We start from the raw sequence: 15319 nt of genomic DNA, 5'->3' as shown, positions 1-15319 counted from the left end.
CTCACCCCAGGATTGGAAAATCCACCCAAGTTCAACGGACCTTTGCATGGTGTGTTCCCAGCCCACTATAATTCCTGTGGCAGGCAGGAGGGAAATATCATCCATAGTGTCCAGAGGTACATAGATAGATTAACCATGGTAAGTATGTGAGGTACAAGGATAGGGTAAGGGAGAGGGCCTCAATAAGGCACTCTGTCAGAGAGTCGGTGCAGACTCGATGGGCCGAATGGCCTCTTCTACGCTGTAGGGGTTCTATGATTCTATCCTATTGTATGATGGAATGCTACATTATTTATAGATATTTCAATAATTACCATTTTAAATTACTTGGCAAGCGGCGGGAAGAATATTTGAAAGGAATCTCTGTCAGAGCTTTGGCTTAGTTGGCTGCACTCGTTCTTCTGCATCAGATGATCAGGGGTCAAATCCCGCTCCAGAACACACACTGACACATGAATTGAAAGCACGTATTCTGTAGGAGGCAGTGCCCTATGTCTGAGCTCGGGGCTCAAGCCCCACTCCAGGACTTGTTGGCCAGGAAAGGAGTGCTGATAAATGGCCTTTTAACACTTCTACACTATTCCCCAAAATAGGGGGAAAGAGTCAGTGTGAAGAGACAGAACAAACAAGGATGGATTTGATCATGTTTGCAAATCAATCATTCTTTCAGAAACAATTTGTCCAATTCATCTGGGACAGCACGGTGGCACAGTGGTTAGCACTTCTGCCTCACAGCACCAGGGACTTGGGTTCAATTCCGGCCTTGGGTCACTGTCTGTGTGGAGTTTGCACATTCTCCCTGTGTCTGTGTGCATTTAATCCGGGTGCCCCAGTTTCCTCCCACGCTCCAAAGATGTGTGGGTTAGGTTGAATTCTGCTCCTGTGACTCACTCTCGGTGGTTTTTATTTTAGGCAAAGGATAAAAGTATATCCGAGTCAAATGTATAAACAACAAAAAGGCTCTTTAGATAGAAACGGCCGCTGACCCCTGAACCTTAGGCTCACCCCAGTGCAGTACTGAGGGACTGCTGCAGTGCCTTTTGGACAAGATCTTAAGCTCTTGCCTGCCCTCTCCTGTAGATGTAGATAATCCCTTGGCATTGTTTCAAGGAAAAGCAATGGAGTGATCCGCTGTATCACTCAATCAGCACCTGAAAACAAGATTGGCAGTTTTGTTTTAAGCATCTTGCTGGTTGTGGGAGCTTGCTGTGTGTAAATTGGCTGCCACTTTTCACATGTTGCAATAGTATTTGCTGTCTATAAAATGCTTTGAGATGACCTGATGGTGTAAAAGGTGCTGTATAAATGCAAGTTTCTTCTCTTCGTTTCCAGGGATGTCAACACAATACTGCCGGCCCAAATTGCGATCAGTGCTCCCTTGGTTTGTTTGGTGATCCCACCAGAGGAACGGCCGAGGATTGCCAGCCTTGTGCTTGCCCATTGAACATTTCCTCCAACAAGTAAGGCCATTGTGCTTTGCACTGCAAGGGGAGGTTTCTCAATGCTGTTGCTTAGTAACTATTATCGTGGTGATAACAAGGAAATTCACTACAAATCTGACAATTCCTTTCCGAACAAGTATTTTGTGTAAATCATGTAGAATCAAGAAGACAGTTTCATGAGTAAGATGAGTACAGCGGGATATGGGCCAAATGTGGGCGATTGGGATTAGCTCAGGGGTTTGGAAAAAAAGGCGGCATAGACAAATTGGGCCTAAGGGCCTGTTTCCATGCTGTAATCCTCTAATTACAGAATCCCTATAGTGCAGAAGGAGGCCATTCGGCCCATTGAGTCTGCACCAACAACAATCTCACCCAGACTCTATACCAGTTACCCCACATATTTACCCTGCAAACTCCCCAGCATTAAGAGGCAATTTAGCATGGCTAATCCATCTAACCTGCATGTCTTTAGGAAACCAGAGCTGCTGGAGGAGACCCATGCAGACATGGGGAGAATATCCAAACTCCACACAGACAGTCACCCAAGGCCAGAATTGAACCTGGGTCCTTGGCGCTGTAAGGCAGCAGTGCTAACCATTGTGCCATCATGCCACTTAGAGCATTCAGTGAATTTCTGACGTCCTGTGATGGTATAATAGAATTTCACAACATTGGATAAATTATTCCATAACCTGACTGTAAAACAATGTGACTAAATCTATGCCCAAACCTATTGTCCTGTTCTCAAATGTACCACCATGCTAAAAATCTCAATTTAGGTCTCTTTTATAGAATCATGCAATGCAGCAGAGGCCCTTTGGCCCATCAAGTCAGTACTGACACGTGAGAAACAGCTGACCTTCCACCTAATCCCATTTATCAGGACTTTGCTCATGCTTGTTGGAGTCCAGAGCTATAGGACAGGATTTTCTGCCCTCCTGTGGTGTGTTTTGCAGTGGCAGTGGTGGCTTGCCGTTGGCTGGTGGCAGGATTTTCCAGTCTCACTGCAATTAACAGAGTTTCCCGTTGTTCCTACCCTCCGCTTCTGGGGTCACCATTGGCAGGACCGGAAAATCCTATCAGCGGGAATAGCTGGAAACTCCCACCCATAGAAAATGATGGAAGAGGATCCAACTTTCTTCGCATCGCGTGGTTGACCAGGAATCTCCCCTGCTTTTGCCACCTGCCGCTGGCGTGTGTTGGAAGGATTTGCAGGTTGAAACTCAACCGATTTGGCTGCATTATGGATTTACCAGCTTTGGACATCAAGTCCTGGGGAGGGACTTGAACCAGAAGTGTCTGGCTCAGAGGCAGGGGTGCACTCCAGAACTCAATAGAAAAAGAGGCCAAAGTGGTCCGGTCCCTTGCCACAGTTAATCTGGTGGTGGAGGTGGTCTGCCATTGGGGGGTGGGTTCCCTGGTGGTGCAGCCAGTGTGCCATGGAAAACGCCATTGTCCATGGCTGGAAAACCCACTGCGTGGAGCCTGGAAAATCCTGACCAGGATGCTCTCTTCACAATCCCTAACTACAGAAGCATCATTTTTCTGTCGTGGGAAAAATCTAACGGTGAACAACGTTCACTGAAAAATTAGGCACTTTCCATTAGCTCCATCCAGTGATGAATCTTAACCCCAGCGCCCACCCCCCACCCCCCACCCCCCCCCCCCCACCAACTTTATCACAATGAATTCCCACAGCCAGTGCATCCCATCAGTGTGAACTGGTGGAATAGGCCCTCAGAGGCAGAAGTCCCTTCACTAAAATCCCATTATTTACAGTCTGACAACAGCATACAGAGTGCCTTCAATTAGCAATCTACATTCGGAGTCCCAGAGGAACTGACACGCCTGGTTAAGAACATAACATAAGAACATAAGAAATAGGAGCAGGAGTAGGCCATCTAGCCCTTCGAGCCTGCCCTGCCATTCAATAAGATCATGGCTGATCTGTCGCTGCTCAGTTCCACTTTCCCGCCCTCTCCCCATAACCCTTAATCCCCTCTCTTATCAAAAACCCATCAACCCGCGTCTTAAAAATATTTAGCGAGGCAGCCTCCACCACTTCAACGGGCAGAGAATTCCAGAGATTCACCACCCTTTGAGTGAAGAAGTTCCTCCTCAACTCCGTTCTAAACCGCCCCCCTTTTACCTTGAGGCTGTGCCCCCTAGTCCTACTGTCTTTTTTGAGCGGGAAGAGTCTCTCCACCTCTATCCTATCCATCCCATTCATCATCTTATACGTCTCAATGAGATCTCCCCTCATTCTTCTAAACTCTAACGAGTACAAGCCCAGTTTATTCAGCCTCTCCTCATAGCTCAACCCCCTCAACTCCGGTATCAGCCTAGTAAAGCTCCTCTGCGCTCCCTCCAAGGCCAAAATATCTTTGCGCAGGTGCGGCGCCCAAAAATGCACACAGTACTCCAGCTGCGGCCTCACCAATGCCCTATACAGCTGCAGCAAGACCTCCCTACTTTTATATTCAATCCCCCTCGCTATGAAGGCCAGCATCCCATTTGCCTTCCTGACCACCTGCTGCACCTGCAAGCTGGGTTTTTGCGACTCATGCACAAGGACCCCGAGGTCCCTCTGCACCGTTGCCTGCTGCAGTTTTTCGCCCCGTAAGTAATAGGCCTTCCTACCATTATTCCTACCAAAGTGGACCACCTCACACTTGCCAACATTAAATTCTATTTGCCATTTCCTGGCCCATTCGCCCAGCCTATCTAGATCCTTCTGCAGACTCTCCACACCCTCCGCACAATTTGCCGTTCCCCCAATCTTGGTGTCATCAGCAAATTTCGACACCCTACACTCGGTTCCCTCCTCCAGATCATCTATATAAATGGTAAAAAGCTGAGGCCCCAGCACCGACCCCTGGGGCACTCCACTGGTCACCATCCGCCAATCCGAATAGCACCCGTTGACCCCCACTCTCTGCCTCCTATTTGACAACCAATCCTCTATCCACGCTAACACCCTACCCCCAACTCCATGTCCCTCGACCGTCTGCAATAACCTCTTGTGAGGTACTTTGTCAAACGCCTTCTGAAAATCTAGAAAGACCACATCCACCGGCTCTCCTAGCAAGAGGCTTCCTGATTGGCCAATCAGTTTGGCCCTTAATCAGGGAGCTCATATTCTAACCACCTCAATTGCCCGATTAAGGTCGTTACAACTGGATACTGAACAAAGTCCCATCGATGGAAGACCCGTGCTTTAGCTAGCTTTAACTTGATTTGAAAGCTCTGCATTCTTTTATCCTCTCGGTGTCATTCTTATGGAGCAAGCTGATGTTTTAAGAACTGAAGCCTTTCTAATGTTAATTATTATTTCTCCAGCTTCAGCCCTACCTGCTACCTAAACATATCAGGAGACATCGTTTGTGACCAGTGCCAACTGGGATACGCAGGAACCAGATGTGACAGGTAATAGAAAGAACCGAGAGAATATTGGCAAACTGTTTGTGATTAAGTTGTGAGCAATTCTTTACCACCAACAAAGTTAATTTCTATGTAATTTGATCAAGCATTCAAGATAATGGATTAGGAGATAATGGCCAGGATAATAGAATCATAGAATCCCTCCAGTACAGAAAGAGGCCATTCGGCCCATTGAATCTGTACTGACCACAAACCTACCCAGGCCCTATCCCCGTAACCCCACACATCTACTTTGCTAATCCCCTTGACACTACAGTCAATTGGGCATGGTCAGTTAAATTAACCTGCACATCTTTGGACTGCAGGAGGAACCTGAAGCACCCGGAGGAAACCCAGCAGACATGGAACAATGTGCAGACTCCACACAGACAGTGACCCAAGGCCAGAATCGAACCACAGTCCCTGGCACTGCGCCACCATGCCACCCCCCCTCTTCTCCCAGCCTGCTGTGTGCTCGAGTAGCGCAGCAGGCTGGGAGATATCAGCGGGGGTGCCTGTAGCGGGATTTGCAACCGGCATCCAGCCAAGTGATGCCTGGGGTTCTCCTACATCCACCTGAGCAGGCAGATTGTTTTCTCTGAAAGGCGGCGCCTCCAACAATTCAGCACTCCCTCAGCACTGCACTGGAGTGTTTTTTTTGTGATTATTCCTCTCAAGGCTCCTGATGTGATAGTGGAGTTGGACACATTAGGAACTTTCAAGCGGTTATTGGATAGGCACATGGAGCACACCAGAATGATAGGGAGTGGGATAGCTTGGTCTTGGGTTTGGACATAACTCAGCACAACATTGAGGGCCAAAGGGCCTGGACTGTGCTGTACTGTTCTATGTTTCTAAAACATCAGTAATAATCATTAACTGATGTTTTAACCCAAGAATCGTCAATTCAAGAACAATAATGATAGGTGTTCAGATTGAAAGCAGTGTTTTGCATTTACCACCGCTGTGTTATGGATTTACCAACTTTGAACATCAAGTCCTGGGGAGGGACTTGAACCAGAAGGTGGCCTTTCTACATGTGCGTTTTCACAGGCAGCAGGACACCAAGCTGGTGATTGCCGACATTGGATCTTTCTGGCCTCAGCATCGCAAATAAAAAGTGCGAGAAAGGTCGCACCGAACCGGGTTAAATTACACGGCTTTCGACACTCGTTTGTAAATTCTCTTCCCGTGTAGGTGTGCCGACGGTTACTACGGAAACCCAACAACACCCGGAGAGTCCTGTGCGCCATGTGACTGCAGTGGTAACGTCGACCCGTCAGCCCCAGGAAACTGTGACCCAGTGACGGGGGAATGTCTGCAATGTATCGGGAACACAGTCGGAAGATCGTGCGAGCGGTGTGTGGACGGATACTATGGCGACGCGATCATCGCTAAAAACTGCCGTGGTGAGTGAGAAGTGAAGTACGGGGCAGAAGGGGAAAGGGGAGAACTTTGAAAACCCTTTTTTACAATTTTCTATAACTTTGGAATGGAACGAGCAAAACAGGTCCCGACCGCAAACAGAACGGGAAATGAATGACCAAAAGCCAACCTGCACCTAGTTCCTAATGTTCCAGCACTGAGCGGGAGGCTCCCGCATAAATTTGTGATTTCTTTCCTGAGGATAAAAGGACACACCTTCAATGCAGGCCCCTGTCTCTGACAGTGAAAGGTAAAAGCCAGTGTCCCAGATGACCAGAGGCTGCTGTTCCCCTCCAAGGGGCAGCTGAGGTGATCTAACCTGAGGATCACCACAGCTCAGGGGCAAAGTTGAGAAGGCGAGGTCTTGACGAAAACCTCAGCTGCTGGCTGTCCAGTTATGCCTGGCGAGCCTTCCCAACTATGGGGAAGATCTCAGCGGGGGCCATTCAGTACTAAAATGTTCATGTGAGGGCTGGAATGGGAATCCAATGGGAATGGTGTCACTATCCAGTTGAAGGGAATGCTGCCCGCCAGTGTCCCTTCGCCAACTTGTCTCCACTCCGAAGAGTGCTTTTGGCACACATTCAAAGCCGCAGTGCCAGTAGACCTGGCACTCCCGTATTCACATACAGGTGAGGTTCCCTGATTGGGCAGGCAATCATCACCTCAACCAGGGAGCTCATACTCTAAGAGGCTAAACTCCTGGGCCTCGCTGAGGTCATTCCAGTCCGGAACAATGTAATTCCCCCTTTACTCGGCATCTCTGATTAATCAGCTCCAACCGGGGTGAGAAAGCTTTTCCTGTATGTGTGAGAGTACGACAAATTCAACACTGCTTCTAAATGCAAGTGTACCAGTTACAAGGAAATAACGTGGGAAGATTTGTATCTGAGGCCTTAATAAGTGATCCGGCAGCTAGTGTAAGTTCTTCATGATTGTGTGATGTAACCCTGGTGGAAAATCCCACCTTCCTTTTAATGTTGTTCCAGAGGTGTGTGATTAAGACGGATCATTGGCAGAATGTGTAGAATTACAACATGGCAACAGTGGCTTCAGTGCAGAAGGAGACCATTCGGCCCTATGAGCCTGCACTGACAACAATCCCATCCAGACCCTATCCACGTAACCCCATGCATGTACCGCACTAATCCCCCCTAAGATAAGGGGCAATTTAGCATGGCCAATTCACCTAACCCACATATCTCTGGACTGTGGGAGGAAACCAGAGCACCTGGAGGAAACCCACCAGACCCCGGGAGAATGTGCAAACCTCCACACATACAGTCACCCAAGTATAGAATTGAACCAGAGTCCCTGGTGCTGTGAGGCAGCATTGATAACCTCTGTGCCTCTGTGCCACCTGCACCACACAGTCATTTGTTCCACCATCTGGCTGCCCTGTGTCCTGCCAGTGATCATTAAGCATGGGCATGCATACCCCATTACCAAGATGGCATCCCAGGCATGCATACCCCATTACCAAGATGGCATCCGAGGCATGCATACTCCAATACCAAGATGGCATCCAAGGCATACATACCCCATTACCAAGATGGCATCCTGGGCATGCATACCCCATTACCAAGATGGCATCCGAGGCATGCATACCCCAATACCAAGATGGCATCCAAGGCATGCATACCCCATTACCAAGATGGCATCCCAGGCATGCATACCCCATTACCAAGATGGATTCCTCTGCCTTTCCTATTAGTGTCCCCCCATGCGCATGTACCCCAGGCCCTATTTTTGGGCCTTCGTTGGCCACCTGGTACCTCAGTGTGGGTGATATGGGGCCTAATTTAGCCAGCCGCTCCAGAATAACCTGGCCTCCCAGAATTACATGTGACAATAATACATCAAATCAAATGAAGAATTGGGGATGTTCAATGTTGTACACGAGTAAAAGCATGGCGGATACTGGAAAACTTAAATAAAAGCTGAAAATGGCAGGATAAAAAATACAGAAACATTGGAACTAGAAGCAGGAGGAGGCCATTTGGCCCTTTGAGCCTGCTTCACCATTCATTATGATCATGGCTGATCGTCAAATTCAATATCCTGATTCCGCTTCCCTCCATATCCCTTGGTCCCTTTAGCGCCAAGAGCTATATCTAATTTCTTCTTGAAATCGGGCAACTTTTTGGCCTCAACTACTTTCTGTGGTAGTGAATCCTACACATGGGATTGTGGGTGAAGAAACTTCTCCTCACCTCAGTTCCAAAAGGTTTACCCCTTATTCTCAAACTCTGACCCCTAGTTCTGGACTCCCCCCACCTTTGGGAACATTCTTTCTGACCCTGTTAGAATGTTATAATTTTCTGTGTGATGTCCCTCAGCAGGCCCAGCAGTGTCTGTGGAGTGATACGGAGGCAACACTCCAGGTCAACAACCTTTCACCCACTTTTAATTGGTCATTCTTGATGAGAACACATGAGCGCATTCGTTATTCTGAGTGTTGGAAAATGTTGATGTTATTCCTTGTTCTGGGGCTGTATATTTCTCCTCAAAATTGGGGGGGTGACATTATCAGTGGTCAGTTATAAGGTTTACAGCATGGAAACAGGCCCTTTTGCCCAACTTGCCACCTTTTTTTTAAAATCCCCTAAACTAATCCAATTGCCCGCATTTGGCCCATATCCCTCGATACCCATCGTACCCATGTAACTATCTAAATGCTTTTTAAAAGATAAAATTGTACCCAGCTCTACTATTACCTCTGGCAGCTTGTTCCAGACACTCACCACCCTCTGTGTGAAAAAATTGCCCCTCTGGACACTTTTGTTACTCTCCCCTCTCACCTTAGACCTATGCCCTCTAGTTTTAGACTCCCCTACCTTTGGGAAAAAATATTGACTGGTCTGTGCCCCTCATTATTTTATAGATCTCTATAAGGTCACCCTTCAGGCTCCTATGCTCCAGAGAAAATGTCCCAGACTATCCAGCCTCTCCTTATAACTCAAACCATCAAGTCCCGTAGATATGATCGGTGGGAATCTGAGTGAAATAATTACAGCTGTAAGAGAGCAGCACTTTCACCAGATTTGAAGATTGAAAGATAAACCATTACGCCAACTCTAATCGAAATGCTAAAAACTCAATCTCACACACTCTCAAGGAGCGCAGCATCTTGTGTGGGGAGGAATGGCTATTTGACAACTATTTTGCAGAAGGCTGTTGACTGAACAGCTGCCTGTTAGCCTTATATATTTGCTGGGATTTTACGGGTATAAAACTAAATTAACAATCTGCAAAGAAACGCTGTCAATTGGAATGGTGCTATGCAATGCCATCTACAGGCAAAGGAGACGAGTTACAACGGGATTCACAAAAGAACTACGAGCAGGAGTAGACCATCTGGCCCCTCGAGCCTGCTCCACCATTCAATAAGATCATGGCTGATCTTTTCGTGGACTCAGCTCCACTTATCTGTCCGCTCACCGTAACCCTTAATTCCTTTACTGTTCAAAAAATTATCTATCCTTGCCTTAAAAAACATTCAATGAGGTAGCTTCAACTGTAATAGTTGTAGTAGTTTATTTATTATTCATGCTGCAATCAAATTACTGTGAAAATCCCCCAGTCGCCACACTGCAGCGCCTGTTTGGATACACTGAGAAAGAATGCAGAATGGCCAATGCACCTAACCTGCACATCTTTGGGCTGTGGGAGGAAACCGGAGGAAACCTATGCAGACATGTGGAGAACATGCAAACTCCACACAGACAATGACCCAAGCTGGGAATCAAACCCAGGTCCCTGGCGCTGTGAGGCAGCAGTGCTAACCACTGCCACCGTGGCTTCACTGGGCAGGGAATTCCACAGATTCACAACCCTCCGGGTGAAGACATTCTTCCTCAACTCAGTCCTAAATCTACTCTCCCTCATTTTGACGTCATGCCCCGTAGTTCTAGTGTCACCTGCCAATGGAAACAACCTCTCTGCTTCTATCTTATGCATTCCCTCATAATCTTATATGTTTCTATAAAATCTCCCCTCATTCTTCTGAATTCCAATAAGTATAACCTCAGACTACTCAGTCCCTCCATGATAAATGTTCCCTTGTCTTTGGCTCAGCAGCTGGTTCATCTGTGGTTTTATCTTTTGTATTGTTTCAGCTTGCGACTGTAACATGAACGGTTCCTTCAGTGAGGCGTGTGAGCCGCACACTGGCCATTGCCAGTGCAAGTCCAACGTGCTGGGACAGAAGTGCGACCGGTGTTTGGTACGTATTCCTGACGACTTTTTAAACCACCAGTCCAGATGCACCCCAAATGCTTATGCAGAGGCCTTTGGCAAGACCAGGAGGTTTGGTTACACAGGTCAGCAAAGTATTTCATGTATATTTGTCATGTCACAACTTCGGAGCAATTAGTAGGAAGCGGCAAGCTTCTTGCTGAGTGATCTCGTAACTGCACCGGGTGGCACAGTGAGCTTTGTGCCACAAGTAAGCCTGAACATGGGACAATATCTCTACTGCTGAAACATAGAAACTAGAAGCAGGAGTAGGCCATGTGGCCCTTCGAGCCTGCTCCACCGTTCATTTTGATCACGGCTGATCATCAAATTCAATATCCTGATCCCCCCTCCCCCCCTCCCCCGATCCCTTTAGCCCCAAGAGCTATAGCTAATTTCTTCTTGAAATCGTGCAATGTTTTGGCCTCAACTACATTCTGCGGTAGTGAATTCACCACCCTCTGGGTGAAGAAATATCTCCTCACTCCGTTCTAGTAGGTTTTCTCCTTATTTTCAAACAACAACCCCTAACTCTGGACTCTCCCACCACCAGGAACATTCTTTCTGAATCTACCCTGTCTAACCCTGTTAGAATTTTATAACTTCCTATCAGATCCCCTCTCACTCTTCGAACCTCCAGTGAATATAATCCTAACCAACTCAGTCTCTCCTCATATGACATCCTCGGAATCAACCCAGTAAACCTTCACTGTACTCCCTCTATAGCAAGGACATCCTCCCTCAGATAAGAACACCAAGACTACACACAATCCTCCAGGTGTGGCTTCACCAACACCCTGTACAATTGCAGCAAAATATTCCTATCCTCTCGCTATGAAGGTCAGATGCCCAAACCTTTATATCAAGACGCACAAATCAAATTCCCCCTTACTCTTCTGCAGCCTGGAGTTACAGCTGAGCCATCTTTAACACTGCCCTGAGGTTTGCAATGTTTTGTTTATTTAAATTTAAATTCTAATCACGGAACTGATTTGATTTAATAATGAGACATTTTGACTTGCTTTCAGACAGCCTAAGTAAGGCTCATCAGACACGGTTGTAAGACTTTTCATTCACCCAAAGCGTTCAAATACAGTGAGAATAACACAATGAGATGCCTCAGAGGGATCCTGTGGCTGTCATCTTATTTCAGAGTTTCAATGTGATGGTTCTGAATGCAAAGCTCAACATCTAACTGACTCTTTCCCAAGCTCAGCCATATCGGAAAATCGTTCTCACATATCTATTGTCTTCTAATCGAGCACACCAGGGAGAGAGTGTATAATTTTTGCTTTATTCTTAAATCGTTTTTTAATTGATTTGACATTCCTAGATGGCCAAGAAACAGTCTGAGAGTGAAGGATTATGATTTGCAGCCTAATTGTTTTCTGTGGTGATTACGGCAATGACAGTCGGCACGGTGGCACAGTGGTTAGCACTGCTGCCTCACAGCGCCAAGGACTCGGGTTAGATTCTCAGCTTGGGTCACTGTCTATCTGGAGTCTGCACATTCTCCCCATGTCTGCGAGGGTTTCCTCCGGGTGCTCTGGTTTCCTCCCACACGATGTGGATATGCCGGCGTTGGACTGAGGTAAACACAGTAAAAAGTCTGACAACACCAGATTTAAGTCCAACTGATTTATTTGATAGTAAACTCACTAGCTTCCGAGGTTACCTTCTTCGTTCAGGTGAAGAGGGAAACCTCAAAAGCTAGTGAGTTTACTATCAAATAAATCGGTTGGACTTAAACCTGGTGTTGTCAGACTTTTTATTGTGTTCCTCCCGCACTCCAAAGATGTGTGGAGTTGGGTGGATTGGCCATGCTAAATGCTAAGGGAGGCACAGTGGTTAGCACTGCTGCCTCACAGCGCCAGGGACATGGGTTTGATTCTCGACTTGGGTCACTGTCTGTATGGAGTTTGCACGTTCTCCACGTGTCTGCGTGGGTTTTCTCCGGGTGCTCCAGTTTCCTCCCACTGTCCAAAGACGTGCTGGTTAAGTGGATTGGCCATGCTAAATTCTCCCTCAGTGAACCCGAACTGGAGTGTGGTGACTAGGGGATTTTTACAGTAACTTCATTGCAGTATTAATGTAGGCCTACTAATAAATTAACTTTAATTTAAATTGCCCTTCAATGTCAGGGGGACTAGCTAGGTTAAATGCATGGGGTTATGAGGATAGGGCCTGGGTGGGATTGTGGGTCAGTGCAAATTTGATGGGTTGAATGGCCTCCTCCTGCAACATAGGATTCTAAATATTTGAATTAACAGTTGGAGCGTTAATTCAAATATTTAGTTGGTGAGGGGGGAGGTGGGCGCACTCTCCGATACTTCGAACAAGTGACAGAAATGCCACAACTAGGACTGATGACATGTAGGCCAGGATTTCACCATCCCTCCTGCCTGGTGGGATATTGTAATCCCGCCAAAGTACATGGCAATTTAAATGGTCCACAGGGTGGGAGCAGTGGAGAGACACCTCACAGTCAGGCCGTCAAATCCTGGCCATTGTCCATTTCTGCACTCTTCCACAAAATGGGCTCCTATGGACTGGATTTTCCTCTTGGGAACGTGTTTTATGGACTGGGCCACCAGCCGGTTCACAAACTGCAATCCCGATTGGCGCACAGCTCTGCCCAGGATCTTTGTTACATTCCGAGGAAGAAGTGGGCGGCACAGTGGTTAGCTTTGCTGCCTCGTAGCGCCAGGGACCCGGGTTCACTTCTGGCCTTGGGTAATTTTGTGGAATTTGCGCGTTCCCCCTGTGTCTGCATGCATTTCCTCTGGTTTTCTCCCACAGTCCCGAGAAGTGTAGGTTAGGTCGATAGATCATGCTATATTGTCCCTTAGTGTCCCAGGATATGTGGGTTACGGGATTAGCGGAGTAAAACACATGTGGTTACGGGAATAGGGCCGGGGTAGGATACTCTATCGTAGAGTCAGTGCAGACTCGATGGACTGAATGGCCTCCTTCTGCACTATAGCGATCCTATGATTCTATGAAATGGGAAACCTCTCACAATCCAACAAATGCCTCTGTCAAACACACTGAGATACCAAGAAAACACATTGTTCCATGTGAAGAAACCCTTGTAATGCTTGTATCAACACACCAGAAACTGTCATTCAATTTTAATTTGAAATCCAATAGCATTTGAAACTCAGCCTAACATTCATACTGGCCACAGCTGTCCAAACAATAGGCTGCTTTCTGGGATGGGAAAAAGCAAAGGTGTTTGTTTCAATTTGACAGCAAACTGCTTATTAGTAAATGTTAGTTATACTTCTTCATAAGTCAAAAGCAGATCTTTTGAACCAGCCAGAGCCGTAACTTCATTTGAACACAGTTCAACAGATGACAGCACAGGCTGACAGGATATATTGTCACAGTTTTCACTGCATTATGGTACTTTTTTCATTGGAAAAATACTGTAGTGAAAGTTAACAATTAAACAAAGCTAGTCAATAGAAGGGTCAACTTACAGGCCAAATTGCTATAATGAATCACTGCACTAAAAACTTATCTACATGGTGATGCAGTTATACATAAATAACAATATTTGAAAGGATGCAAACATTTTACGTTTACCTTGCAAAATAGAAACTAGAAACACGAGGAGGCCATTTGGCCTTTTGAGTTCTATCCCCACAATCCCACACATTTATCCCACTAATCCCTCTAATCTACACATCCCAGGACACTAAGGGGCAATATAGTATGGCCAATCAACCTAATCCGGATATCTTTGGAGTGTGTGAGGAATCTGGAGCACCCAGAGGAAATCCATGCAGATATGGGGAGAATGTGCAAATTCCACACAGACAGTGACCCAAGGCGGGAATCGAACCCAGGTTCCTGGAGCTGTGAGGCAGCAGTGCTAACCACTGTACCACTGTGTTGCCTACTCCTCAGCAGGTTTTCCATTTCAAGCTCTCAAACATGGCGTGCTTTTACTGTGTATTGAAAAGCCCCCCAGACAAAAGTGGTGCATGGGAGGAAATCCGATTCTTGTACTTAATTTAAAATTGGAACCTGGCCTCAGCAGGGACAGGTGTGCACATTGGACACTCGACATTCCCGATCCACAGAAAGGCCTGAGGAATGTGACAATGGGCCAGAAATGTGGAGGAATTTTTTTTATCCATTCTTTGGACATGGGCGTCACTGGCTGGCCAGCATTTATTGCCCATCCCTAGTTGCCTGAGGGCAATTGAGAGTCAACCACATTGCTGTGAGCTCTGGAGTCACATGTAGGCCTGACCAGGTAAGGATGGCAGAGTTTCTTCCCTAAAAGGGAGTAGTCACCCAGAGGGGTTTTTCCGACAATTGTTTCATAGTCATCAGTAGATTCTTAATTCCAGACATTTTTGATTGAACTCAAATTTCGCTATCTGCCATGGCAGGATTTGAACATTACCTGTGTTTCTGGATTAATAGTCCAGCGATAATATCACTAGGCCATCTCCTCCTCAGGTTGGGTTTGCTCCAGAATAAAGACTCAAAGGGTGATTCAAAGGATGCACAACTGCACTTGGTGCCTGAGTTCAATTATGAAACTTCTGAAATTTTCAAGTGGAAGCCTGTACTGCCACACAGGATAAGAAAATACAAACCAAAGAACCAATAGTTTTATTTTATTGAGGTCTTTCCACCTACTTTGTGGAGACATGGATAATGTTGGAATCGTACAACACAAATGAAGGCCATTCAAGCCATCATGCTTGTACTAGCGCTTTGAAAGAGCAATCCCAATATTTTCCTGCTCTTTTCCCATAGTGCTGGGGGTTCTTTTTTTT

General features: G+C 46.6%; 1 protein-coding gene across 1 annotated transcript in view; it reads left to right on the top strand.

Annotated features, from left to right (window-relative positions):
• The window catches only part of lama1 (laminin, alpha 1), a 314737-nt gene that overhangs the window by 148414 nt on the left and 151004 nt on the right, over nucleotides 1-15319 (top strand). Inside the window, exons 17-20 of the mRNA XM_080194636.1 lie at nucleotides 1333-1460; nucleotides 4782-4868; nucleotides 6060-6271; nucleotides 10406-10512. Coding sequence (XP_080050762.1) covers nucleotides 1333-1460; nucleotides 4782-4868; nucleotides 6060-6271; nucleotides 10406-10512 — 534 coding nt within the window. The remainder of the gene's footprint in view (nucleotides 1-1332; nucleotides 1461-4781; nucleotides 4869-6059; nucleotides 6272-10405; nucleotides 10513-15319) is intronic.

Source organism: Carcharhinus amblyrhynchos, chromosome 8, assembly GCF_965287045.1.
Source record: "Carcharhinus amblyrhynchos chromosome 8, sCarAmb.v2.hapA, whole genome shotgun sequence".
Lineage (NCBI taxonomy): Eukaryota > Metazoa > Chordata > Chondrichthyes > Carcharhiniformes > Carcharhinidae > Carcharhinus > Carcharhinus amblyrhynchos.
This window is presented reverse-complemented; position numbering and strand designations above follow the sequence as displayed.